Raw genomic sequence first — 25,747 nt, 5'->3', positions numbered from 1 at the left:
GGCTACAATATTATTAATTGCATATACTCAATTTGATATTTCAGCTATTGAACATAGGAAAGCTTCGCAGCGGTGCGTTTTCTTGTGTCGTCGACCTATTCTCGAATCCGTGTTTATTCTGTTCTGTTAAATTAAAGGTAGTTCGTGTATCGTTTGTTGGTGGGACAGTACTCGGCGTACTCCTCCCACGTGCAGCCTTTCCTGCTGCAGCATTCGGCGGTAATGGAACTTCCGCCGTTCCTGTTTGCTGCGCGTTTCGTCCTCACCATGAAGTGGGCCTCCTCGTCACTGATCCAAGGGAAACTCACTACAAAAAACAAAGAGAGATGTCAACGAGGTGATTTGTGTGCTCCTCGAAATTGCGATCGATCCACATACGTGACTCTAAATCTTCATTTGCCAGCTGCATCGGGTGCTCACTTCTTCGCGTGATCCTGTATATGTCCTTCTCACATGCCCAATACAAGTGTCTGATTAGGGTCTCCCTGCATCGAGTGTATCTTTCCTTATGCCAGGCCTCCTTCCATTCAGTATTCGACCTACACACATAATAACTTCATTACTGAAACCTATCAATTACAACAGGTGAGTTTTACTTACTAAGAAATCTACAAAGAACATACACTAAGTTATAAATCTAATTTCTATAATTTACCGAACAATAATTTATAATAAGAATTTGCTAACGGTTTTTAATTAAAAGTTATTACAGTTGCAAGCGCAACTATTAAATTAATTGAGTTATAGTATTAATGCGCTACAGATAACTTTATAATGTACAAAGTGATTGGATCAGCTTATTTGCTGATTAGAACTTGGTTTTCAGTGATATTAAGCTTCTGACCTACATGGTTTTAACGTCCTGACAGGATAAGGAACTTGCACCAAGTGGATTACGAGCACAAATCAAATCATTTTCTTCACGATTTCAACTAACTACATGGGACGTAACCGATTAATACTGACAATGGAACAAAAACTATTTATAAAATTTTAATTGAACATTAATTTAATTAATTTATTACGAGAAATTATAAATTAAAACTATTTCAAATTGATTTAAGATTAAATTTTGCAAAATATTTGTAACTTAATTTCTGGATTAGCTTTTAGATGACGCGAATAATTATACCTGTCTCTGAAAATGAGATCCATCTCTTTGTCCATGCCTCTCGCTTTGACACCATCGAAGAGGAGGCAAAGAGCTGCGACCGTCGACACCGGTAACCACATCACCCTCTTCTTCGACGAAGTTCTTTGTTAGTATATCCACGAATCTGATCTTCAGATAGGGACACACACACACACACTTAATTATGAGGAGTGCGGGATGTCTGGATGAGGAAGAGTTTGTACTCTTATAAGGAGATCGGATCCGGCGCGTCCACTCTTGGATGTCTTCAGGCGCAGACGCCCTCCACCCTCTTGACACTCACGCAACAGTCACACATCCCAATAAATTGAATTGTAAACACCGTACGATTAATACTATAAATTATGTGTGGCCAGAGCATTTACGACTTCTTCCGAGAACATCATCATCAATGAGGGCTTCATTAGAAACGCTGTTTTAACAAGATCGAGTTAAGAACCCGAAAAGCCCACACGCGCCTCCACCTCCTTTCATCCCATAATAATCTTGCAGTTTTATAGACCTGCCACAGATTTAAACGGGATTAATGATTGCTCAATACAGTTCCGCCCTTTCAATCGGAAGATTTATGTCGTGCAATAATACACTAGCCTCTCATAGAAAAATACAATTAACGCAAAAAAGACGGTGACTTCGATTTAAAGCACATCTATATTAATTTCAATTTTTAGAATGGGTTGTATTTGTCTGTTGCGTACAAAATGTCCAGAGCTTTTATGAAAGCCCTGTAATCAATTTCATCGCGGAGGCCTCTCTCGAAGCTGAAGCATTTGCAGATCATGTCGAATTCCGTCCTGGAAATCAGGTTGTACATTCCTCGCAGCGACAGCGCCTTTAAGAAGTGCTCTTGCGATATCGTTCCGCAATTAGTACGATCGTAATCCTAGGAAAATCGTAAAATTTAAGTAAAAAAAAAACATGTTGTGTGTGTGTATGTACGAGCATCCCAATTATGTCGAGGGCGCCGTAAAATCGCCGTTTTATATCATTTTTGTTTCACCCTCGACCGCCTCGTAACTTTTAATAAGGACGAGTCGAGAGCAACAAGTGATCGCATCCCACGTGTTACTGTAATTTTATACAATTTCGGGCGACGATTCACCTTAAATATGGACATCAGGTTCATCTGCAGGTCAGGCTTCTTCGAAAGCTTCTGGATGCCTATGGAGAAGGTGCGACGCTCGTCGAAGTTCAAGAAGTTCCTGGCGCAATCCTTCGTCGGCACGTGCTGTTTAGGCATCAGCAGAGGTGCCCTCTCCATGCAGGCCTGTGTGAAGGCCTCCTCCACCACCTCAGAGAATCTCTTGTAGTCTACACATCCAGGCCTCATTGGTGATGAAAATCTGTATAAAAAAATAACAATAATTTCAGCTTTCCATAATTTCCCCAAAAGAAACATTCATAATACAAAGTAGTAATAAAACTTATTGGATCGTTGAAAAACTAATTTGTCTTACACATTCATTAGAGTTTCTACTTCGGCTTCGGACAAATCGAAACGACAATTGGAAAGGCCTCTCTGGAAGTTCTCTCGACTGATAACTTGCTGATTGCAGAGATCGTAATCCTGCAGAAACTCGATGACCCGAATGCGTTCCCTGACCACCTTCCCCTTGATCTTAGCCAATATAAGGATGATATCCTTCTCGCTCCTGTCCACCGGTTTGCACGGTTTCTCCGCGTTTACCTTTTCCATTGCCTCGAGGAAGCCGGTGAACTAAGAATTGAACGAGAAATTAACATAAATTCATTCGACTAGAAGTAGAGGCATGCATACGAGAGCCTCCTCGTGCGGTTTCGGTTCGGCTTCTTTCAAGAACCAGAAGTAATTGAATCCCATGTCATCGTTGAAGCGCTCCTCCAAGGCGTAAAGCTCTTCGTCGGAGAGTAGAATGCCGTTGGATAATAAGGATTGACGCATCTGTGAGCGAGAGACGTGACCGTTGTTGTGCCTGGATATTTGTTCTTATTAGAAGAAATCATTTCTATTCTAAAGAGAAATTACTTGTCGTAATTCCTGAAGACTGGCTTCAGCAAGATGCGTCTTCTCATGATGCGATTCTTAACTTTTTCGACAGTTTCCTCGCAGAGATCCCGCATGCTTGGGTTCACGTTGTCCCATGATTTTGTGCCCCTCTTAGGCAACTCCTTTACCTCCCTCGGCGGACTCGCGACTTGCAGCATTGGCGCCCTTTCCAAATTCTAAAATTCAATTTGATATTAATCTACATTTCAATTTCATTCGCAAATTAATACTTTGACGGTGAAGACTTGATCTATGTCATCGGCGAAAGTTTTCCAGCAAACCCTCGTCGGATCTATAGGATCTTGGTACTGTATGGAAATGGTCTTGATTTCCGGTAGGGAGATGTAAAGTCGCTGAAGACCGCTTATACCGACGGCGTCCAAGCCGCGATGGAATTGTGATGCCGTTATTTTACCTGAACCCAGTGAATCGAACCCCTGCAAAACGCAACCACAGCGGAGGGACGAGAAAAGGGCGCGCCCTTTTCTCTTTTAGTTTCGAAAATGCCAACGGAATGCGAGAATTATCACTTCGAAAAAGTCGCTGATCCTGATGCGGTTCTCGAGAACGTGCCTCTGGATCCGTCTGATGATTTCCAATAGGCTTTGCCGCTGCGAGGGAGCGTTCAACGCCGGATGGAAAATGCTTTGTTTGCCGAAGACGCTGGCCGCCATTATTTTACCGATTTCGGGACGCGGCAGTTTTGGTAGCTCGGCATTTATGACCCTTCCAGGAAACTGGCTCATGATGTCCTAAAAATAACCATCAATTGTGGACCAAAGGCCCTGGAAGACAAAGGAAGAAAAAGGAGAAGAGATAAAAAAATTGACAATGCGCTTACGCCTCCCAGATCCAAGCAACCATGACGCTCCAAATAATCCACGGTCGCCTCAATGTCGGCAACAAAAGCCACATAGTTCAAAGTGTACGAGTCTTTCATGTACTTCTTCACCAACAAATTGAAATCGTCCGAAGATACTGTTATATCCAGATACGCCAACACTCTTGCAAAATGCGCTATTGTTACAGTCCCATTGTTTTTAGCCACCTAGAATACAAACATAGAATCAAACAAATTTCATTCAAAGAAAATGATCTGTTTAAGGCGATTTTCCCAAAGACTAATTAAATAATATTAATGTAAACAAATAATTGAATAATCAACAGAACAGGATGCGTATTCAGACAGGATGCAATCATCGATAAAGATAAGTAGCGAAAAATATACACAACGAATTCTAGTGAAAAGGCGGAAAAGCATTTTCTTCTTAAGTTACAGAAACTCATATTACCAATTCGTAATCTTGAAAGAATGGCCTCAGAACCAATTTCCTCAGGTTCACTTGAACAGAGATTTTCGTTATCAGAAGACTCAGCCTTCGCTCCTCGCTGGTGCTCAGACGGTTCACGTGGAGAGGATCCTCCCATTCCAGGCCAGTCACAAGATTTGCATTCTTCGAGAACTCAGGTACTTGAAGGGCAAGAAAATGGTTACAAAGAGAGAACAATAATCGAATTTTTCTGGTTGTTAATTTTACTGCTGTCGTGGATGACCTCGCAAAACTGCGTGTAAAAAATCCTTCCATCCTGTACACGGAAATAATCGGTCAGCTCTCCAATCTCGTAGTCCGAAAGGCCGATCGTCGAACGCAACGATCCAGAAAGAACCGAAACGAATGCAGATTCTACAAATCAAATCATACAACATATAAATACATTTAAAATCGTTTTAAATAAGCTGCAATCTCAGTTTACTTGTAAATCGATTAATTGAATTTTAAAAATAATGAACGTTCCTATTTTTTTTTATATACAAAACACGCAATTACATTTCTTTAGAAAAACATGCAAGTGATCGCTCCATAATTAAAACTTTTCGCTGCGCGATTCTTAAATAACTTATTTAATTGCTTTTCAGAATTTGCGTAATTAAAACTGCGAAGATTACGTTCTTTAGCAAAAAAAAATAATACGGAACGGATAAGACGCGAACATGTTTTGTAATGTTTTTGAAGTGCAGATAAGATATATTGACCTGAAATCAGACAATTTTTATGCGGGTCCAGCGGCAGATAGTAGTCCCACAAATTGAATCCCACACGGAAGATCGCGGACCGGATTTTGTTGCAAATCCGCCACACGTCCAACAGTTTCATTTGCTGTAATTAATAGAAAAATAATACTATTAGTTTTCATTAAATTTTAATTAACAATAATCTACCTTGCAATGCATTTTGAATGGTACAGAAATTTCCACCAATTCTCTCCTCAAAGTTTCCTTTCAATTTAATCCTACGTCAATTTGACAACAACATAACAATTGTCAGGAGATATCTTGGATACTATTTCTCCTCGAATTCCCAAGTTGATGTTGATGAAATTCACATTGTTTATAATCGGAGTAAATATTATTGAAACGCCAGTTAATAAAACGCAGTTTTTTTTTGATCATCTGCTGCACATAATACGTTAATAATTACAAGTTTCAACAAACGAGTTTAAAATCACCTTGTAATAAAAGGATAATCACCACAGTTGTCTTAAATGATTTGAAGGAAATTTGCAAATTGAAGAAAGAAGTGAATCGTTTAGATTTTCCAGTATGGAACAATTGAGATTTATATTGCAATGTGATTTGAGAGGAGACCTATTTATAGAGCACGTATTGATTTTAAGCTGCTGGGAATCAAGAGAACAGTCTCGTCAAAAAACAGATGAATTTGCTACATGCTTCTAACTTGAAACGCTTTATTTTAATAAAATAATGCATTTTTTCGTCCCCTCGTTTACTTACAAAAATTATTTTAAATAATTGTATTACTCAAAATTCATCAAAATACTTTAATTTTTTTTTAAACAAATAAATGAGAAATGCTAAAACAATTAATTATTAAATTAATTCACAAAAAATGCAAGTAAATATGGTTTTGAAGCTGTTTAAATGTTTTTAAATTATTGCGTGGAATAAAATGAAAAGTTTGATGTTGCATTATATCAAATATGGCTTCTAACGCTTTGCGCGCGAAGGGGGAGAAACTGTACACGTACTATTGATTTTCTAACCCCTCGTGGCAATGCCGAGAAAACCGCTTTAATCTACCCAACTGAAACCCCTTCATGAAACTTGCTTCTAAAAAAAATGCATCTCATCATTCTAATAATTATAAATTCACTGTTTTCAATTCTATGTTTCAGCATCTATTTTCATAGCTTTTAAAGCGTTTACATGAAGACTATTTTAATATAGTTCATTGAAGATACTTTTAAAAAGAACTTTACAAATTGTATATTTTTTAATTATTTAGAATTAATATACATTTAATTTATTAATATAATTCTAATTCAATTTAGAATACGATTTTGATAAAAAAAATGAATGAATTAATCATACAGATTTACTATTTTAACTATATTGAATAACAATTCAAAATGTAAGTTTTATAAGTAGGAATCGTATGTACTTAACATAAATTGAAGCTGAGAAATGATGATATATAGATTATGTTATGTTAACATGTATATTAATTATTAATATTTCTTTTTTAAAGATTGAAAATCATATTAAAATGTTTTGAAAGATGGAAATGCAAGTAATTTACTTATTAGAGAATGATTGTATTACGTAATTAATATTATAGCGATTGTATAACGTATTAGTTTTGAAGTGTTTTGATTGTGAGTATTTGAAAATTGATAAATATTCATAAAACTAACAAGGCAGGTCGTTGATCCGTGACCTTGAGGAAAATGTATAATGTTTAAATGGTACACGTCTTAAGAATATTATTATTATTATTTTATGTTAAAGTCTTGATTCGAAGAGGAATCATGTAGCTGGTAGAAATGTTATGTTTAGGGCCATCGACCGCGTCCTTTTCTTCTTTTTTTCCGGTCTTCAGGTTTCCCGCTGAGTATCGACAGCAAAGGGATTTCGGTTTAGGAAATAGCGGAGAAAATTCCATTGCACAGTGGAAAGTTTTCCCAATAATGGAGGGAAAATCGTTTACCTGAATTGGAAACAAAGCATTTATGGTATTTTAACGATTCGAAATTCCCTCCGTAAGTTCGAGTGGATGGACGCATGCGCGCCCACACCCACATCCGCCCGATGCTTAAATACGATTGGTCGAGCCAACAGACGCCATTCAACTCCCAGAAGTCAGTTCGAGTGTGTTCCGGGTGTCTCTTCGCTTTTCGCTACGGTCGAGAGTAGACGTGTATCAGCGTTTTTACTCTTTTGGTTAAAATTTGGTCGATTTTTGGTAGAGGAGGGAGTGTTGTAGAGAGCGAAAAGTTACAGATCGGACGTATTTTATCTAAGGAACAGTATAGTAGATATGGCTAACAATCAGGAAACCAAGATGGAAAACGGTGATGAGGACTTCTCACAGGACGTGAAGACTGATCAAAACTTTGCCCTAGACGAACAGATGAACGGACAACAACAAAACGGTGGAGGCGGTGGAGACGCACCTCCGGCTGACAGCGGCAGTGCCGACGCCCCAGGCCGCGACGACGACAGGTAAATCACTTTTTACAATTATTACATTTGTTTATATTTTGAGTTTTGTTCAACAAAACAAAGCGAAAGTAAGTTTTCATATATATATATATACACACACACAAGTGCATAGATAGATTGATCTGTCTGTCTCTGTGTTGTTTTGTTTGTCTATCTCTCTGAAACTAAAATGCCGGCCGCATTCTCGCTCTGAATCTGCTCGCATCACTGAAATAACGATGGAAATCAATCAGTAATTCAGATAGTTCAGCGCAAACGACTTCATTTGATTCGAGACCATTTCGATTTTTACCGTAAATTTGGGTTCGCTACGCCAAAATAATACATAGCTAAAGACCGACGCTATTTATGATGCTTCGGCTCTGAAGAAAATGGCGGCACCTCAAGCGGTTATTTTCGATCGCTGTAGCCGACTTTGTTTTTCTCTTTTTATATATACTTATTATTATTATTATTTGCCTCTCTGAATGTACATAATTTACTGGTTTTATAATTGTAATATCGATTAGTTTAATTATTAGTAGCTCTGTAATTATTTCCCTCCATTTTATTTTTTTTGATATCTCGATGCGTTCTCTCCCCCCAAGCACAAAACTGTTCAGTCATAGATAAGCCTGAAGAAAACACTCTCATTGATAAACAATCTAAACCAAAACAAATTGATATAAACATAACAATTATATTTATCAACAAATTCACAAAATCTTCCATATACAAGTTAAAAGCAATTTAAATCAAGCCCCGTTGTCTTCTATTTAATTTACCATTGTAATTGTTAGGTGTTTATATTATTGAAATTACTCTTGTAAACAGCTTCATTTAATCGAGATCGAGGAGTTTGCCCCCATGATAAAAGAAAAATCACAATTTCTCTCTAGGTTGTTATCCCTTATCAATCTTAATCACAAGCATTTCTTTTCAGCTTCGTTTTTGGTATTATTCTTTTCTCTCTGAACATTGTAAACTTGTAATCATAATGATAATCCGTACTATCATTGATTTAAATTGCTTTACTTACTGGTAACTGATACTTATACTCAAATCACATGAAGACAGTTTTGCGCCAAAGGGGGGCTAATTTTTAAGTAAATTTATTGTAAAATGATCTCTTGATTCATTGATGGTTAATTGTAAATAAAGTCGTAACGATTTATCTTTTTTTAGAACTTTTCAGCATTTTTTCAGTGATTTTTATATATATATTCAAAAAAACGTTTCTTATAATTATTGAAAATTTGTAAATGTAATTCTGTAACAATCTTTAAAAATCGGATCGTTCAATGGGCGGTGTAGGCTGGCAGGGTTAATTAGCGATGTCTATGAATTAACCAGGATTCCTTTCCGACAGGTGTATGCTGTTATCCTAGAAAGGAAGGACAGACGAGGGGGACGAGGACTTCTTGGGACCCATGGTATTTATCCTTGGGCACCTCCACTGCCAACCCTATCTAGTAACAACAATAGTTACATTAACATACAGAAATCTCAATAATTGGGCTCTCAAGCCAAGCATATATATATTTAAATATCACTTTTTATTTTATTTATAATTATTATTTTTCTAAAAGAGTTTTTGTCACTTTGGAATTATTACCTTTTTCTCTCTCTCTTGTAAAATTTTTGCAGATCACTTCTAAACTTACAGATTCACATTCAAAGATTGCAGATCCATTTGATTGAACTAGGATCAGTTCATTTTGCCGTTGCTAATATTTTTTTGTAATTTTGTATTTTTTTGAACTAGTTTAAAAATGTAATTTATTCTATTCAGAGCATTATTCTTATAAAATTATATTATATCCAAGTAATGCCTCCTAAAGATAAATACAACAACTTCTTTTAGTGGTTCTTCTTAACTTTGGTATTAATTTGTTGCATTTTTGTTCACAGGAAATTGTTTGTTGGAGGTTTGAGCTGGGAGACCACAGACAGTGAGTATTCATTTCCTCCATATAATCCAATTATCATCTCTACTGACTTTTTCATCATTGATTGAGTAAACATTATTTAAGAAATGTTTACCAAGTTTATTAAGAACCTGATGGAGATGTCAATTGAGTGAAGAGTTGTGATTTTGAAAAATTATATATATATTTTTTTACTAATGTTATTGAACTTTCGCAGAGGAACTTAGAGATCATTTTGGCACATACGGTGATATTGAAAGTATTAATGTGAAAACTGATCCTACGACAGGAAGGTCTCGTGGATTTGCCTTTATTGTTTTCAATAACGCAGAGGCCATTGACAAAGTTGTCGCAGCTGGTGATCACGTAATTAATGGCAAGAAAGTTGACCCAAAGAAAGCCAAAGCTAGACACGGTAAAATTTTTGTCGGAGGCTTGACGACGGAAATCAGCGACGATGATATCAAGAATTACTTCAACCAGTTTGGAACTGTAAGTGTTTGCTGCTGCTGTTAGATTGTCGAAACCGTTTGCTAATTGCAAATTCGTTTGTTTCCTGTTTGTGTTTAGATCATTGAAGTCGAGATGCCATTCGACAAGACTAAGAATCAACGCAAGGGATTCTGCTTCATTACCTTCGAATCTGAGCAAGTAGTCAACGAGCTGTTGAAGGCGCCCAAACAGACCATCAATGATAAAGAGGTAAATATTGCTGTGGTTTTCCCATTTACTTTGCAAGATGTCTTATGTGTGTATTTGCTTTTTGTTGTTGTAGGTCGATGTGAAAAAAGCTACACCAAAACCTGATGCCATGGGAAACATGCGCGGCGGTGGACGTATGGCCCGTGGAGGTGGTCGTGGCCGCGGAAGGGGTAACTACGGTGGCAACCAGAACTGGGGCAACCAAGGAGGATATGGTGCATACGGCGGTTATGGCCAGGGATATGGTAGTGGCTATGACGGCTACGGAGGAGGCTATGATTATTACGGAGGTGGATATGGTGGATACGGAGGCTACGACTACTCAAGCTATGGCAATTATGGTAAATACTCTAACAGGCATTAAGTTATATAAGTAGCGTTGGCGTTCAGTAGGACATTTGCGTGATACAACTTCTTGATATATATACAAAACATTTAAAAATAATAATGAAAATTTAAGAACAAAAGATATTTTTTCCACATATTTTTTTTTTCAAATAATATGAACATACACATAAATATAGTGAGTGCTGCCGTCATCTGCCGTTACTGCATGCCAACGTAGATTTTGTAATTAAGCCAACAGCAGAGTATTTGCACATACATATATACAATATTTAAAAAAAAAAAAACAAAACATGTTTTGTTCCTATATAATAACTATTATTTTTGCATGTTGACCTTTATATGGAAAGACATTGTGAAATATCTAAGCTTGAATAAAGCATTTGTTGAAACCAATTTCATAATGTGTTTTCCATTCATTTTTTTTTACCTAAAACAACCCTTCGGCATGGATTTAGTTTTTCACATATATATATATATCTATCTCATAATTATGATTTTCAATTTCAAGCTTCTCATATATATATATTTAATTTTTTTTCTTTTAATTTTCCATTATTTATTATTTCTTTTTTCGTTTACTTGAAAATCAACCTAATTAATTTTGTTGTGCGGATGCAGATTGTGGCTACGGTAACTATGATGGCGGCTACGGAGGTGGACGCAGTGGCAATCGCGTCAAAGGTATTGAAATCATTTAAAAATGTGCTCGTGATTTCTCCTTAGAATTATTATTTTTATTTACATTATTATTTTCTTTAACTTTTTATTTTGTTTCCACAAGACCAACCAACCTTACACACACACACACTACACACCAAAAAAAAATGAAACAAGTAGCTTCTAAAAAAGAAAAGAAAAGATGGAAACGATGAAACCAATTCTCTCTCTCATAATAATAATAACCTCCTCTGCCTTATTATAATATTAATAATAATATAATACTGTAAATATTTTTGTTTCTAGTTTACAAATATACATTTTCTATGTGCTTAACCCAATTGAATTCGTGCAGTGCATGGTAGTAACGTTTGTTCTTTTTTCTTTAATTTTTCAGGATCTGGGAACGGCGGTGGTAGCGGTTACACAGGCGGCAAGCAGAGGGGTGGCGGCGGCGGCGGTGGTGGTGGTGGCGGCGGTCGCAGACACCAGCCCTATTAATAAATTTGTGATCAGTACTTGGTAAGTTCGATATCATCGGATCAAACGCCAAAAAAGAAAAAAAAGAAATTTCGCTGACGTGTATTCCCTTTTCTCGATTTTTGCAGAATTCATCTCATCCTTCAAAATAAAATTCAATTCAATACGAAAATAGTTTAATTTAAGTCATTCCATTATAAAAAAAAAAAGAAAGAAAGAAATAAAACAAACAAAGAAAGAAAAATGCGAACGAGCGGCGCTGAGCTGCTACTACTGCTGCTATACACTTAGCAGGGAGGATCGACCGCCCACCCCCAGTCGCCGCTGCCTCCGTTTCTCGTTCTCTCTTAGTATATTTATATCTTTTCACTTTCGTTTTTGAAGATAAACCAACAACAACAAAACAACACTAAAGAGTAATAATAACAAAAGCAAACGGCTAAACGATGAAAAAGAATTGTCTTTTAGTTTAATTTTGATATTTATAATAGTTTTTTCGCATTATCATGATATCGGACATCTTCCTTAATATTATTAATTTTAGTTATTATCTTAATGACTAGTGTTTAAGTGATTATTTGTATTTTGTACAAGTGCTGAGAGATTTTTTGCACTTCTTCCGTGTTTAATTAAAAAAAAAAATATTTTGTATATATTACATCTATTATTGTGTGTTTATTTCTTTTAATTTATATAATTCTTTAATTTTGTATTCTTTACATATTTTTGTTTTTTTTTCTCTTCTTTTTTTTTCTCTCTCTTTCTCAAATTTCATTGAATAAATAAAGTATGCAAGTTATTGTAATGCCAATGTACAAAAAAATATGAAAGAAAAATAATAAAACTGATTTTTTCAATATAAATAAATGATATCTATCTGTATACGATGCACACATAATTTCTTTTTTGGGGTGTGGTGATGGGAAAATCCCCTTTTGCAAAATACAAATACCTCACGCATAATGAGAGGATTCATTCATTACTAATATGTTTCTTTTCTCAAAATTGTTTTCACATTTCAGGACTTCTTGAACTTATTTTTGTTCAGTGAAAACGAAATACGTTTTCATCTTTTCTACAAAATAAAAAGAGGTAATTAGAACCAATTTTTTTTTACTTCTATATAAATCCAGTTTTGATTCAGACTATCTTTTCTCTTCTAAATTTTGTCTGTATCAAAAGAAAATTAAACATCAGCTGGGACATTTATTATATATTGCAGGTGTTCATATAAATGAAAGCGAAATCAAACTTTTACTTAAAAAGGTAATTAATATATTGTACTTTTTAAGTTTATTTTCTTATTATATTTTTGTATTAAATGATGCTGTTCATCCAGTTCTGCTTCTGATTATCATTGAAGATGCTTTATACCATTTTTATCTGATTAAATGATTACATCAATTTAATATGATGAAGATGTTAATTTAAAAATATGTAATAAGTCTTTTCTATTGCAGATTTAGAAACTATCCATGTTTACAGAAGTGTGCAATCTTGTGTAGGTGGTGGAGTTGAATCTAATCAATAGTAGGTCTATACTTGTTAGAAAGGTAATTGTTTTTATTTATTGTAAATATTTATTTTTATTCATATTTTGTTAAATGATGTTGTTCATCCAGTTCTGCTTCTGATTATCATTGAAGATACTTTATACCAATTTTGTCTGATTTATATTCGACTCAATACTATTAAAAATATTAAGAATTCAGCAGTTTTGTTAACATAATTTTTATATTGCAGATTCTGAAATTTCATTTTCGAACTAGATTAGGACAAACATATCTAACTTGATATGATTCTTGATGAATATAGTTTTAAAAGGTAACTATAATATATTTTTCTAATTTAAGTAATTCAGATAAGATTTATACTAAAATGATGTTGTTCATCCAGTTCTGCTTCTGATTATCATTGAAGATGCTTTATACCAATTTTGTCTGATACAATTATTATTCAGTTTAAAGAAACGTTACGTATTTATCATATTATTAAAACAAGCTATGTCTTTCAGGTTCTTAAACTACCTTTTCTATCTTAAGATGTAAACTTGCTAAGGTAGCTCATTGTGTTTTGAAGAATGTAGTCCATACATCAAGTTTAGGTAATTATATTGAAAAATTGTATTAAATCTTAAGTTAATAATTCCAAATGATGTTGTTCATCCAGTTCTGCTTCTGATTATCATTGAAGATATTCTATACCAATTTTGTCTGATATAATAATTCATCAATTCAAAGAAACGTTATGTATTTATAATATTATTAAAAGAGAATTTGTATTTCAGATTCTTGAACTACCTTCTTCTAAGATGTATACTTACTATGATAGTTCATTGTGTTTCGAAGAATGTAGTCCATATAGCAACTAAAGGTAATTATGTTTTGCAAATTTATTAAAACTAAAATCAATAATTCTAAATGATGCTGTTCATCCAGTTCTGCTTCTGATTATCATTGAAGATGCTTTATACCAATTTTGTCTGATTCAATCAAATGCATCAATAAAATAAGAAATAAATTCAATTATTGTTATATTAAAAGATGTTTCTATTTCAGATTCAACAACTTTCTTAACCTTAAGACACACAAGCTAAGATAAATGATAAGAATAGGTAATTATACTTTTCTTTATATTCTCTTTGAACTAAACTAATTTTAAATGATGCTGTTCATCCAGTTCTGCTTCTGATTATCATTGAAGATATTCTATACCAAACTTTTCTGATACAATTGTTATTCAATTTAAAGAAAAGTTACGTATTTATCATATTATTAAAATAAGCTATGTCTTTCAGGTTCTTGAACTACCTTGTTTGTCCAAAGATGTAAACTTGCCAAGATAACTCATTGTAGTCCATATATCAAGTTTAGGTAATTATCTTTACAAATTGTATTAAATCTTAATTCAATAATTCTAAATGATGTTGTTCATCCAGTTCTGCTTCTGATTATCGTTGAAGATGCTTTATACCAATTTTGTCTGATTCAATCAAATGCATCAATAAAATAAGAAATAAATTGAATTATCATTTTATTAAAAGATGTTTCTTTTTCAGATTCAACAAGTTTCTTGATCTTAAGACACACAAACTAAGATAAATGATAAGAATAGGTAATTATACTTTTTCTTTATATTCTCTTTGAACTAAACCAATTTTAAATGATGCTGTTCATCCAGTTCTGCTTCTGATTATCATTGAAGATATTCTATACCAAACTTTTCTGATTAAATTCACTTGAAATCAATACGAATTTGCATACATGGAATATATTTCTAATCGATTATTTTTTTTTATATTTTTAGCCTGTCCACAAACTGAAACACTTCATATATGGGAAAAGAACTCATTGCAAAAACAGGAATTAGGTAATGATTATATGTTTATGTTTAACGTACTCAATATAATAACTTTTATTAAATGATGTTGTTCATCCAGTTCTGCTTCTGATTATCATTGAAGATATTCTATACCAATTTTGTCTGATTCAATTTGAACACAATTAAACGCACAGAAAATTGAACCAGAAGAGATTATTAATTTTTTTTCTTTTCTTTTTACAGATATACAACATCAAAAGATCGATGATTACGATTAATTTATTATAGAAAAAGGTAGACTTTATTTTATAATTATTACTGTTTAATCAAATCAAAATGATGTTGTTCATCCAGTTCTGCTTCTGATTATCATTGAAGATGCTTTATACCAATTTTGTCTGATACAATTGTTATTCAGTTTAAAGAAACTTTACGTATTTATCATTTTATTAAAGCAATATATGTCTTTCAGGTTCTTAAACTACCTTGTCTATCGTAAGATGTAAACTTGCTAAAGTAGCTCATTGTGTTTCGAAGGATGTAGTTCATACATCAAGTTTAGGTAATTATGTTTTACAAATTGTATTAGATCTTAATTTAATAATTCCAAATGATGTTGTTCATCCAGTTCTGCTTCTGATTATCATTGAAGATGCTTTATACCTATTTTGTCTGATACAATTATTATTCAGTTTAAAGAAACTTTACGTATTTATCATATTATTAAAGCAAAATGTGTCTTTCAGGTTCTTAAACTACCTTGTCTATCGTAAGATGTAAACTTGCTAAGTTACCTCATTGTGTTTCGAAGAATGTAATCCATACATTAAGTTTAGGTAATCATATTGAAAAATTGTATTAAATCTTAATTTAATAATTCCAAATGATGTTGTTCATCCAGTTCTGCTTCTGATTATCATTGAAGATACTTTATACCAATTTTGTCTGATATTTCTTTATACAAGACATACTTTCAATCAAATGTAAGAAGACAAATTAAACCGATTTTTTTCATTACAGAATTTCATTCGTTTTTATACATTCACAAGGATTGATCAATACCCTGAAGGTAATTATTATTATAAATTAGTTAACAACAACTTTGTTAAGAAACGCAAATGATGCTGTTCATCCAGTTCTGCTTCTGATTATCGTTGAAGATATTCTATACCAAATTTAACTGATGCATTTCATTAATGATTTCTTAACATATTGTTTAGTTGAAAATATTTTACTAATACGATGTTTTTTTTTTCTATTACAGAATTTATGGTCTTCAGGGAATCGTCAATGGATAAAGTATATACACAATAATATTGATATTATATTTACAGGAAGATTGAATAAAAATAAAATAAATTATTACATAATAATGATGTCTTAATGTCTATCTGTCGACACAGATGCGGTCGCCGCAATCTCGCATTTCCTAAAACCTTGATCCCCAACCCACGAACATGTTGAATAATTATTGGACCTAATTTGATTACTCGCTATTCATTGCATCAAAGAGCAATCAAGTGCAATTATTAATACTTTAAAAAATCACATCACAATGAATTCATTTGAATAAACTTAATCACAATTTCAATTTACTGTTTCGCAATTGATTTGCTCAATGCTCATTTCCATAAGATGAAAATACATATTTCATTCATATTCCAAATACAATCTGTTCCATTTCTATATTGACTATTGTACAATGAGACAATTTTCTTGTATATTTAGTATAATCTGTTGAAAGCTTAAATAATTGTATTGGAATGTGTTGACCTTTTCTTAGGTATTTTTAGAATCGATGAAATCAATTAGTTTTGGTCTTATTTCTTGGAAAAGGTTAAAGAATTTCCATCTTTGTAACATGGATTTTTTGTCTGGAAGAGGGTACTTGTTCATGAAATCAGCTTTACAGTAAAATCTATTCAACATAGTTGAAAATAACAATTCTCCTAACTTCCATTGTGAAATATTTTCCGTAATTTAGGTAGAAAACAGATGTTAAATTTCACTAGAACTTTATTGACTAAAGCTAAAAAGAAATGAGGATACCTTTCTTAGGTAGAAAGGTCGATAAACGCAAATCTTAAGTTTAAGAATAAAGACTTTTCTACCTAAGTCTTTATTCTAAGACTTAAGATTTCCCTTGTATTGTATTGATAATAAAAGTAAATGTCCATAACTTAGATAAAATATAATATTCTTAGAATCCTCATCAATTCTATTAATTTAATCAATATAATGAACGTTTTTCTTCAATTTTTAATTGCAATTGAAATTGAATTTTTCGTTAATTATTAACATTAATTAAAGTGTGACTTCAACCTAAGTCTTTATTCTTAGGCTTAAGATTTTCCTTGTTTTGTATTGATAATAAAAGGAAATGTCCTTAACTTAGATAAAATATAATATTCTTTGAATCCTCACCAATTCTATGAATTTAATCAATATATTGAACGTTTTTCTTCAATTTTTAATTACATTTGAAATTTAATTTTTCGTTAATTATTAACACTAATTAAAGTGTGACTTCTACCTAAATCTTTATTCTTAGGCTTAAGATTTCCCTTGTATTGTATTGATAATAAAAGTAAATATAATATTCTTTGAATCTTCACCAATCTATTAATTTAATCAATATAATGAACATTTTTCTTCAATTTTTAATTACAATTGAAATTGAATTTTTCGTTAATTATTAACACTAATTAAAATCAATATTAAAAGAAACAATACTGCGTTGCTATGATAAATGGAACAAAAACAAAAGCTTTCATTTATAGAAGAATGCAATTACTCTGCATTTTATTGAATTGATATGTTATACAATTCTCTCAATAGAAATAACGAAGGAATAAAATCACTCATAAAGTGGATTTAATTCAGTTGTAATTGTGTGTAGATAATACATTGACTTTTATATAGCGTTTGTTAATTGTTAACATATTAAAAATATTCTTGTCGAATATAATATCTATATTTAATGCAATTATTAAAGAAATAATAACTATTTATTTAATGTTAATTTCATTATTGCATCTCACCGATTTTAAATTATTCATGTATGGAACATTATTGATTTTTTTTTTTAAATAATATAATTGATGGTTATTTTTTAATATAAACATGTTTTCGAATGAAACTATTAAACGAAGATAATATTATTTTCTGTTGGTTATTAAGTCTACAATAGTTTTGTAAATAGTAGTTTTCGCGGGATTTCATTCAAACATCTGGCGGAAGCGGCGTCGTTGGCGCAAGCGTAGTGTTCGTTATTTAGCCTCGAGGGCGGAAGTTTGGGGGAGTGTCGAGGCTAACAAAATGGCAGTGGGGAGACTGTAGCGCTGCAGTGGCAGTGTATCACATCAGAAACGACAGAAAATATATGAAGTATACACCCTGTGCTGTTCACTTGCGGCGATTCCTGAATACCATTTTCTGTTCGACGTTTCAGTGCATTTCTTAGTGCCGGTGGAAGCAGTTGATGTTCTTCGATACCGTCCATTGATATAAGAGGTAAGTGCAATTCTCTATTCAAAAAACGGCAGCATTTTCCATCCGCAATGTTGGATGGATGTGTTGTGCCATGGGCATTCTCATGCTTGGGGTTTATCCAACCGCTGCAGAGGTGGCGGCGGCGGCGAAGAACAGGATGATGAAGGGGAAAAAGAAAAAAAGAGGATGAGGAAAGGAGCAAAGGCCTTTCGAAGGTCCCCTCATCGATTGGGTTCTCCTCAGAGCAGCGTTCGCGATTCTCCACACACAGATCCGCGCTTCCTCCATGTGCTGAGAGACCGCTATCAAGAGGTGTCTTAACCTTCCCCCCCATTGTTTGCAAATACTGCCGAAATGGTAGGACCGGTGATTTCCCCGGATCTCAAAACAGAAAATCATCGCTTGCAGATGTCTGGAGCTAAGAGATGCCAAATTAATCATCATTATAATCACCTTTGGTCTTCTTTTTGTTGAAGCTAGGCAAAAAATCACGTACATTTTGGATGCAAGCAAGCATACTGCCGTCTTCAATGCAGTATATCCTTTTGGGCCCACTCACAGAGAGAACAAAACAAAACTGTTGTTGTTATTGTTGTCTCCCTCATATGATGTTATTGCATTTGCATTGTGCAACAATGCCTCAATTGCAATTGCAAAACTTCATTTGAATCACAATGCATGCAATTGGCAAATGCACCTCCGGACAGGCATGACCATCTCCCCTTGGACAAGCACGCCCAGATTAAGAGAGAATAAGATCAGATGATTGTGGCGTATAAAAATTCACCACTGTAATTCACACAAGATGGTGGTGCAAATTTTAGCCGCATCCGCCATTTTGATTTTTATTTTTTCACTTCAAGGGGTTACCTGATCTTATTTACTTCCGGACCACCCCCCCCCCTCAACCGACACCCTCATAGTTTCTTCTGTTCAACTCTGTTTTGCCTTTATATTAAAAAAAAACAACAAATTTTCACCTTTATCAGCTGCAATCTTAATCGGTTTATTTCGAGACGCAAACAAAAACAATGTTAACAATGCAATTCGGTGCAGCTGGGCGGGGTTTGGAGAGGCGTTTTGTTTACGCCTCTGGTGCGTTGACTTTGCCTTGTGAAGCGTAGGTGGAGGTGGTGGATGCACAATTAACGATTTTAATATTGAGCAATTCGTGCTCTTTGTTGTTGTTGTTGTTGAATAGCAGCCAAAATAATGGATTGTGTCAGATCGGCTTTTTTAGGCCGGCGAGAGAGTCTGGTGACAAATGGTATGACATCATCTCGATAAACAGGTAGTTTCTGCAATCGTAAACATGCCGCATGAATGGCCTCTCTTCTTGCTGATTAATCAGTACTGTTATCAATTTAGACGCTGTAAAAATCAGCAGTTTCAAAATATTTCAGAAAGTTATTGCAGACTGATTTCGTTGATCTTGAACGACGCACGATCGCGTCTACTGACCTTGGCGTGGGTTCCTTAAAAAAAAATGTTTAACAAACGGAGCTACCTGATGGTAACCGATTTCTTTAATTACACTTTGCGAAGTATTTTACGATGCTTTTCTATTTTTGTATAACAATTTCCCAAGGCGAAACGTTTTCATCTTCAGACTAACATTTATTTAGTTTATATGTTAAACCAACTTTTTAAATACTAACTGTTTAAGAAAATACTATTTTTTTTTCTGTTTATGTTTGCTTTTGAAGAGAACCTTGATCTTGGAAAACATCGTTCGTTTCGATTTTTGCGAGACAATGAAATGGCACGCTAGATCTATTGATAAGAATTACATCATTTGATAAGCGTTTTAAGTTCAGGCTAGTCATTTCAAATCAATTTAGTTAATATTTGCTTCTATAACTAAAGTTCATAAGTTTTTCTTGGAAATGCTATGAAAGGATTTTGTAACATCGATCTTCTCTGTTTTGGAAATCCAAAATTTATTTTATAGCTGAATTTAACTCTGATTATTTGTGTACTCAATTAAAACAGATTTAAATTGAATTGAAAATTACATTGTTTAAGCAACGTTACATTTCTAATTGATCTTGATAGTATAAAATATTGCGTAATGCTATTGCTATATACATCTATTTTTAGGAGTCTGCCAAAATTGATTTTGATGTATGGTTGTAATTGATTTGTTGCAGGTATCAAAGTGCACCGAATAAAACTTTTGCGAGTATTTGAATTTGATACATAATCATTTCGCAATCAGGAATGGTAATGGAGGCCCCCCCATCTCCCGATAGCGTTGGACGGGAGTTTGTCCGACAGTACTATACCCTGTTGAACAGGGCACCAGAGCATCTGCACCGTTTTTACAACAACCAATCCTCTTTTGTCCATGGAGGTTTGGACCCGCCCAACCGCGAGACCAGTCCCATGATTGGGCAGAAGCAGATCCATCATAAGATCCAACAGTTGAACTTCCAAGACTGTCACGCTAAAATCGCGCAGGTGGACTCGCAATCCACTCTTGGAAACGGCGTCGTCGTACAGGTGACCGGGGAGCTGTCCAACGCTGGGCAACCCATGAGAAGGTTTACCCAGACCTTCGTCTTGGCCGCACAGAGCCCCAAGAAGTACTATGTACACAATGATATCTTCCGCTATCAGGACGAGATCATCTCCGACGAGGAGTGCGAGAACGAGAACCGTTCGGACACGGAGGAAGAGCTGAGTCAGGAGAGACCCGCTCAATCAATTGAGATGACTCAAATCAATCAGCAACCTATTCCGTACCCCTACAGCCCGAACAACGCTCCATTGCCTGGTAACATCGCTCCAGTTCCACAGCATCACCATGCCCAACCTGCTCCGCACGTTATGCAGCCACCACAGCCGATGCCAACGGTCAACGGAGTTGTTCATCCTGATGAGATGACCGTTATGGCTCCAAACATGCCGCCGCAGCACGTCCCCGCCGGTCAATCACCACCCATGAACGCCGCTCCGATGTCTGTTATGCAACCTGCGCCCATGATCCCTGGACAAGTGCCCGCTCCTGTACCTGCCGCTCCCATCGAAGAAATCCCTCAACCCATCGAGGAGGGTGCTGGTGACAACGCCGACAACTACGTCGAGAGTCAGGCTGTGGAAATGGAACAGGTGGATATCATCACCGAACCCACTTCAAATGAACCAAAAACCTATGCTAATTTGCTGAAGACCGGAAGCAGCGTGGGTTACGCCGCAGCTACTCAGATCAACGTGACCCCGACGACCCAACCACCGAAATCCATATCGCCGGTAAATACAAATAATTCCACTAAATTCATGTCATCAAATCTAATTATTCTCATTCACAGCCCTCAGTTAACCGTTTCGAAAATCGTGAGATGCAACAGGGAGTCGTCAATAATATGAACCAGCCTAGGAACAACAGGGGCGACAACAATCGCAACCCACGCCCGGGACAACCTCAACAGCGTGTGCCACGCCCTGATGCTCGCGGTCCACCAATCAGGAACAACATGAATGAAGACGGCAACAACTTTGGTATGTTCCAATTCATTTTAAATTTATTTTTGCACCGCGTTCAGTCGTCACAATACATAATACATTACTAATATTTGTGCATATAATAATGTAATATTTTTTAATTGCAGAGGAACGCAGGCGTTCGCAAGGCAACTTTTCTGATAGCAACCAACTGTTCTTGGGAAATTTGCCGCACAACGCCACCGAGGATGATTTAAGAGAAATTTTCTCGAACTTTGGAAACATCCTCGACTTGCGCATCCACAGCAAACCAAACTCCAAGGCTGGACCTCCCGGATCCCGTGCTCCACCAAACTACGGCTTTATCACATATGAAACTCAAAACAACGTTCAAAATTGTTTGGCGGCTAAGGTATACAATACTTCCATTCGCAATTGAAATGAATATTTGTTGTACAATTCTAATTCTTTGTTGCTATATATTTTAGCCCATTTACTTCTCGACGAGCGACAAGAACAGCGTTATCCTGAACGTTGAAGAGAAGAAGGTCAAGGATCGCACACCTTACGGTGGCGGTCGCGTCGGAGGTGGCATGGATAACAACATGGGACCTCGGCCCAGGGACAATAACGGACCAAGGCCAAGGGTGGGCGGTATGCCCGGCGGACCACCGAGGGGAGGTGGCGCCGCTGGCGGTGGACCGATGGGTGGCGGTGGCGGCGGAGCCTCCACCGGAGGCGGCAACAGACCAAACAACCGGGGGGCACCGAACCGTGGCCCAAACAACACATACACCACCCGTCGCTAGCCCATCAAATTCTTCAGCTGCCTCTGGTGGACACAAACACTTATCATTCTAGTTCGTGTGGACGGATAGTGTGTGGGATGTGTACAGTGTTCTCTTAAGTCGGTTGGAATATAGAGCTGTTTAATGGATACATTGGTGCCAATAGTGACTTGCGAAACAAAACATAAAACAAAACAAAACAAACAAACAAACAACAACAAACAAAAAAAGAAGTAATAATAATAAAAATGAGAATATTTACGTTTTTAAGGGGGGATGATGAGATTGATTAATTCAGTTACAGAAAATGTAGATTTCAGGGATTCTATTTATTTTTTTCTCTCTTCTCCGTATATTTTTTTTAATTAATCAAGTATTTTCTTTGTTTTTTTTTTAATTTAGAGAAAAAGAAAGAATACACATACACAAACACACGTAAACGGATTCTCTCCGTTTAATTAGATAAGTCTACTCTACATATTATACAAAGTTTTGTATTCAAACCATAGATGGTTCTTATGGGATAACTTTATTTTTGTTTTTTTTTATATACATACATATTTATAGAGCACGCACGGCAATTCGACTTTCTTTCCTCTCTCGGCTGTGCTCGATTATAATTTTTTTTTTCTGGAAATTTTCACGAATTGAAATTTGTATTCTCTTAAATAAGATGGTACATTGATTTTCCTGTGTGTGCATTTATGTAAATTTGGATAATTATGATTTTCTTTTAATATTTGAAAAAAAAAAAGATGAAGAATGTAACGAACGGAATACATTTTGTTTCTCTGGATATTTGTATAGTTGAAAGCGAAAGTGTGTATGAATACGTGGCGAGAAATATAAATGTTTTCCATGACTAGACAGGCAAATGAGAAAATCAAGAAAGGAGAGAGAAAAACAAACAAAAACAAAACAAAAAGGAGAAAATCTATAAGGAGTAATGAAAAAATAATGATAATATACGGAAAACGAAAAAATGGTTTGTGTGTACGAAGTGATTTGATGCTGGTCATATTTTACATTACCTGTGCAACAAAAAAAAATCAATTTTTATTCTTTGAAATATTTTGTTTATTATTATTGTCCACCCTTCTTTTTCTTTATTAATTATTATTATTTTTTGTATCGGAAACGGGGGGGAAACAGCAACGAGGAACAAATATATATCGAGAGAAAAAAGAATCGCAACAATTTTTCTTTTCTCAGCTATCTTCTTAACTTTTTAAATTTAATTACACAACATCTTCTGTTTTATGTGGCTTAAAGTTTTCCCTAACCACTGCGCTTATTGTATTATTTATATTATTATTATTTTTTGTAATATACATGTTTTATATGAATATTTAATTATTATGTTCTTTTTTTTTAATTATTATTTTCGATGGCAGTGGTTAAGTTTTACTTTTTACACGCAACTGTTGAATTTATCGATTGAAACGATTCGTCGTCCCCTCAATATGTTCGTAACTATTTTCCACTACTATTATTATTATTATATAATAAAACAAAAAACAAACAAGATTTACAAAAAAAAAACAAATACGAATGGAAAACTACTAATGGCCAATCCAGTGACTTAAGCTACATTTTTTTTTGCTTATACATTAAAAACAAAATAAATATTTATAATATTTTTCCCCCACTCAAACAAACCGAGATATGTCGAGAGTTGAGAAAGTTTACTTTACCTTCCCCCCTTTCTGGAAATGATTTTGTTCCACTGTACGGTTTACTACACTATTTAAATAACTAACTCGTTATTATTTGTTTTTTTTTTTAAATAATTTTCTGTCGTATATTTTTCCCCTCGAAAAGAAAAATGTAAACTTAGCTTGTACTGAGACTTTGTAGCATTATAGTATTGTCCTCACCACCGAAGTACGAACTCGTAATGCGCCGAAATTTAGTTCAAGTTAAAGTGAACAACGGACAGACACCAAACTACTACAATAACAACAACATCGGATCAAGAAGAAGGAAACAAACTTGTTGCAAAAATGAAACACAGAAAAGAAAATATGAGCATGATGAAGATGAAGAAAAAAAACTATTTCCATTAAGGCTGAAACTAATTCGTTTCTTTGATAATAAATGATAGAAATTTGCAATTCTTATTGTCTTCGAGTTTCTTTTTATTTCTATCGCTCAAACATCATTACACCTTGTGCAATTCTTTTTTTCTTTGTATTTGCATTATCCCCAGTAGTGTTTATTTCAATTGTTTTTACTAAATTCCAAACATTTCATAAATTAATTGAGAACATTTGCGAATTTCAAACTTTCATTAATATTTTGATCTTAAGTAAGTTTGTAGGTCGTGAGATGTTCGCTCTATAATCACGAATTGAGGTAAGTTTGCGATCTCAATTGAAGTGCATGGTAAATGGGGCACGCGAAGAGATTTATCGCGCTTGAATTGGACATGTGTAAAGTCCATTTGTAAAGTCGTTCATTGCATTATCCATTAAAAATTGGGACGCGCTGGAGGCGGAAAAAAAAGGAGTTGAATCTGAACTTGTGCATTCATAAATTGATAGGGAAAAAACGACGAGAGTAGGAATAATACTTTATGATCACGTCTTTTCAACATCTACCATTGGCGTAACTTTCATTATTTTTCATAATAGTACAATTAAAAGTTTTTCAACTTACCATTGATTTCAATTTATGTTAATGCAAACTTATATAAAATAACTTTTGATTAATTACTTAATTTTTAATACAAATTTTATCGTTTATTCACTTAATTATTATTGAAATAAGATTCAAACAATTAAGTTTAATACATATTGTTTGAATGTAACCTTGTTTAACGAGAACTTCTAGAAGTATTCGAGACTGAGTGTTTTATCAATTTCCTTTACAGAGACTTACGTAATCGCACGCCACTGAAAAGGATAG

At 34.6% G+C, this 25,747-nt stretch overlaps 4 protein-coding genes and 1 long non-coding RNA gene across 11 annotated transcripts; 3 read left to right on the top strand and 2 right to left on the bottom strand.

Annotated features, from left to right (window-relative positions):
- Window position 1: 1 nt before the first annotated feature.
- Window positions 2-1,255, bottom strand: LOC108560434 (probable insulin-like peptide 7). The gene is made up of 3 exons (XM_017917970.1): window positions 1,133-1,255; window positions 379-539; window positions 2-307 (listed from the first exon to the last, which is right to left on the bottom strand). Exons 1-3 carry the CDS (start codon window positions 1,231-1,233, stop codon window positions 132-134), a joined length of 438 nt encoding a protein of 145 aa, XP_017773459.1. The 5' UTR covers window positions 1,234-1,255; the 3' UTR covers window positions 2-131.
- Window positions 1,256-1,801: 546 nt separating this feature from the next.
- Window positions 1,802-5,633, bottom strand: LOC108560438. Its single transcript, XM_017917973.1, has 12 exons — window positions 5,401-5,633; window positions 5,215-5,338; window positions 4,718-4,864; window positions 4,472-4,650; window positions 4,021-4,227; window positions 3,710-3,931; window positions 3,410-3,616; window positions 3,159-3,355; window positions 2,931-3,105; window positions 2,611-2,870; window positions 2,256-2,496; window positions 1,802-2,036 (listed from the first exon to the last, which is right to left on the bottom strand). Exons 1-12 carry the CDS (start codon window positions 5,410-5,412, stop codon window positions 1,821-1,823), a joined length of 2,187 nt encoding a protein of 728 aa, XP_017773462.1. The 5' UTR covers window positions 5,413-5,633; the 3' UTR covers window positions 1,802-1,820.
- A 1,695-nt stretch (window positions 5,634-7,328) lies between these two features.
- Window positions 7,329-11,881, top strand: LOC108560440 (RNA-binding protein squid). Of its 3 annotated transcripts, XM_017917976.1 has the most exons (7): window positions 7,329-7,701; window positions 9,592-9,632; window positions 9,826-10,100; window positions 10,179-10,310; window positions 10,384-10,651; window positions 11,277-11,339; window positions 11,713-11,881. In XM_017917976.1, exons 1-7 carry the CDS (start codon window positions 7,517-7,519, stop codon window positions 11,814-11,816), a joined length of 1,068 nt encoding a protein of 355 aa, XP_017773465.1. In that variant the 5' UTR covers window positions 7,329-7,516; the 3' UTR covers window positions 11,817-11,881. The 3 variants fall into 3 exon arrangements, with proteins under 3 accessions (XP_017773465.1, XP_017773467.1, XP_017773466.1); XM_017917978.1 differs by lacking the exon at window positions 11,277-11,339 and having other exon boundaries at window positions 7,330-7,701; window positions 10,384-10,555; XM_017917977.1 differs by lacking the exon at window positions 11,277-11,339 and having other exon boundaries at window positions 7,330-7,701.
- A 740-nt stretch (window positions 11,882-12,621) lies between these two features.
- LOC108560428 lies at window positions 12,622-16,489 on the top strand. 5 transcript variants are annotated; one of them, XR_001890983.1, is made up of 14 exons: window positions 12,622-12,887; window positions 13,256-13,348; window positions 13,539-13,619; window positions 13,810-13,899; window positions 14,083-14,168; window positions 14,354-14,409; window positions 14,593-14,668; window positions 14,854-14,909; window positions 15,102-15,164; window positions 15,360-15,410; window positions 15,589-15,678; window positions 15,863-15,952; window positions 16,137-16,185; window positions 16,381-16,489. It is a non-coding gene; the product is annotated as an uncharacterized LOC108560428 (long non-coding RNA). The 5 variants fall into 5 exon arrangements; XR_001890984.1 differs by lacking the exon at window positions 12,622-12,887 and adding an exon at window positions 13,019-13,061; XR_001890987.1 differs by lacking the exon at window positions 16,137-16,185.
- Window positions 16,490-18,304: 1,815 nt separating this feature from the next.
- On the top strand, window positions 18,305-24,703 carry LOC108560439 (ras GTPase-activating protein-binding protein 2). The gene is made up of 5 exons (XM_017917974.1): window positions 18,305-18,629; window positions 20,759-21,860; window positions 21,920-22,109; window positions 22,220-22,464; window positions 22,541-24,703. The coding sequence occupies exons 2-5, from the start codon at window positions 20,829-20,831 to the stop codon at window positions 22,859-22,861; spliced, it is 1,788 nt and encodes a 595-aa protein (XP_017773463.1). The 5' UTR covers window positions 18,305-18,629; window positions 20,759-20,828; the 3' UTR covers window positions 22,862-24,703.
- The last annotated feature ends 1,044 nt before the right edge of the window (window positions 24,704-25,747 follow it).

The sequence above is a fragment of the Nicrophorus vespilloides genome, unplaced genomic scaffold, assembly GCF_001412225.1.
Source record: "Nicrophorus vespilloides isolate i.1.1-1 unplaced genomic scaffold, Nicve_v1.0, whole genome shotgun sequence".
NCBI lineage: Eukaryota > Metazoa > Arthropoda > Insecta > Coleoptera > Silphidae > Nicrophorus > Nicrophorus vespilloides.
This window is presented reverse-complemented; position numbering and strand designations above follow the sequence as displayed.

What these genes read in the sequence shown, in the direction of transcription:
- LOC108560440 (XM_017917976.1), top strand. Translation starts at nt 7,517, where the DNA reads ATGGCTAACAATCAGGAAACCAAGATGGAAAACGGTGATGAGGACTTC. An exon ending in GAGCTGGGAGACCACAGACA is followed by an intron (nt 9,633 to 9,825) that starts GTGAGTATTCAT and finishes GAACTTTCGCAG; the next exon opens with AGGAACTTAGAGATCATTTT. An exon ending in CTCAAGCTATGGCAATTATG is followed by an intron (nt 10,652 to 11,276) that starts GTAAATACTCTA and finishes GTGCGGATGCAG; the next exon opens with ATTGTGGCTACGGTAACTAT.
- LOC108560434 (XM_017917970.1), bottom strand. Translation starts at nt 1,233, where the DNA reads ATGTGGTTACCGGTGTCGACGGTCGCAGCTCTTTGCCTCCTCTTCGAT. An exon ending in GATCTCATTTTCAGAGACAG is followed by an intron (nt 540 to 1,132) that starts GTATAATTATTC and finishes TTATGTGTGTAG; the next exon opens with GTCGAATACTGAATGGAAGG. An exon ending in AAATGAAGATTTAGAGTCAC is followed by an intron (nt 308 to 378) that starts GTATGTGGATCG and finishes TGTTTTTTGTAG; the next exon opens with TGAGTTTCCCTTGGATCAGT.
- LOC108560439 (XM_017917974.1), top strand. Translation starts at nt 20,829, where the DNA reads ATGGTAATGGAGGCCCCCCCATCTCCCGATAGCGTTGGACGGGAGTTT. An exon ending in CACCGAAATCCATATCGCCG is followed by an intron (nt 21,861 to 21,919) that starts GTAAATACAAAT and finishes TCTCATTCACAG; the next exon opens with CCCTCAGTTAACCGTTTCGA. An exon ending in TGAAGACGGCAACAACTTTG is followed by an intron (nt 22,110 to 22,219) that starts GTATGTTCCAAT and finishes TTTTAATTGCAG; the next exon opens with AGGAACGCAGGCGTTCGCAA.
- LOC108560438 (XM_017917973.1), bottom strand. An exon ending in TCTTTCAAGATTACGAATTG is followed by an intron (nt 4,228 to 4,471) that starts GTAATATGAGTT and finishes TTTGTATTCTAG; the next exon opens with GTGGCTAAAAACAATGGGAC. An exon ending in AACCGCACGAGGAGGCTCTC is followed by an intron (nt 2,871 to 2,930) that starts GTATGCATGCCT and finishes TTCAATTCTTAG; the next exon opens with TTCACCGGCTTCCTCGAGGC.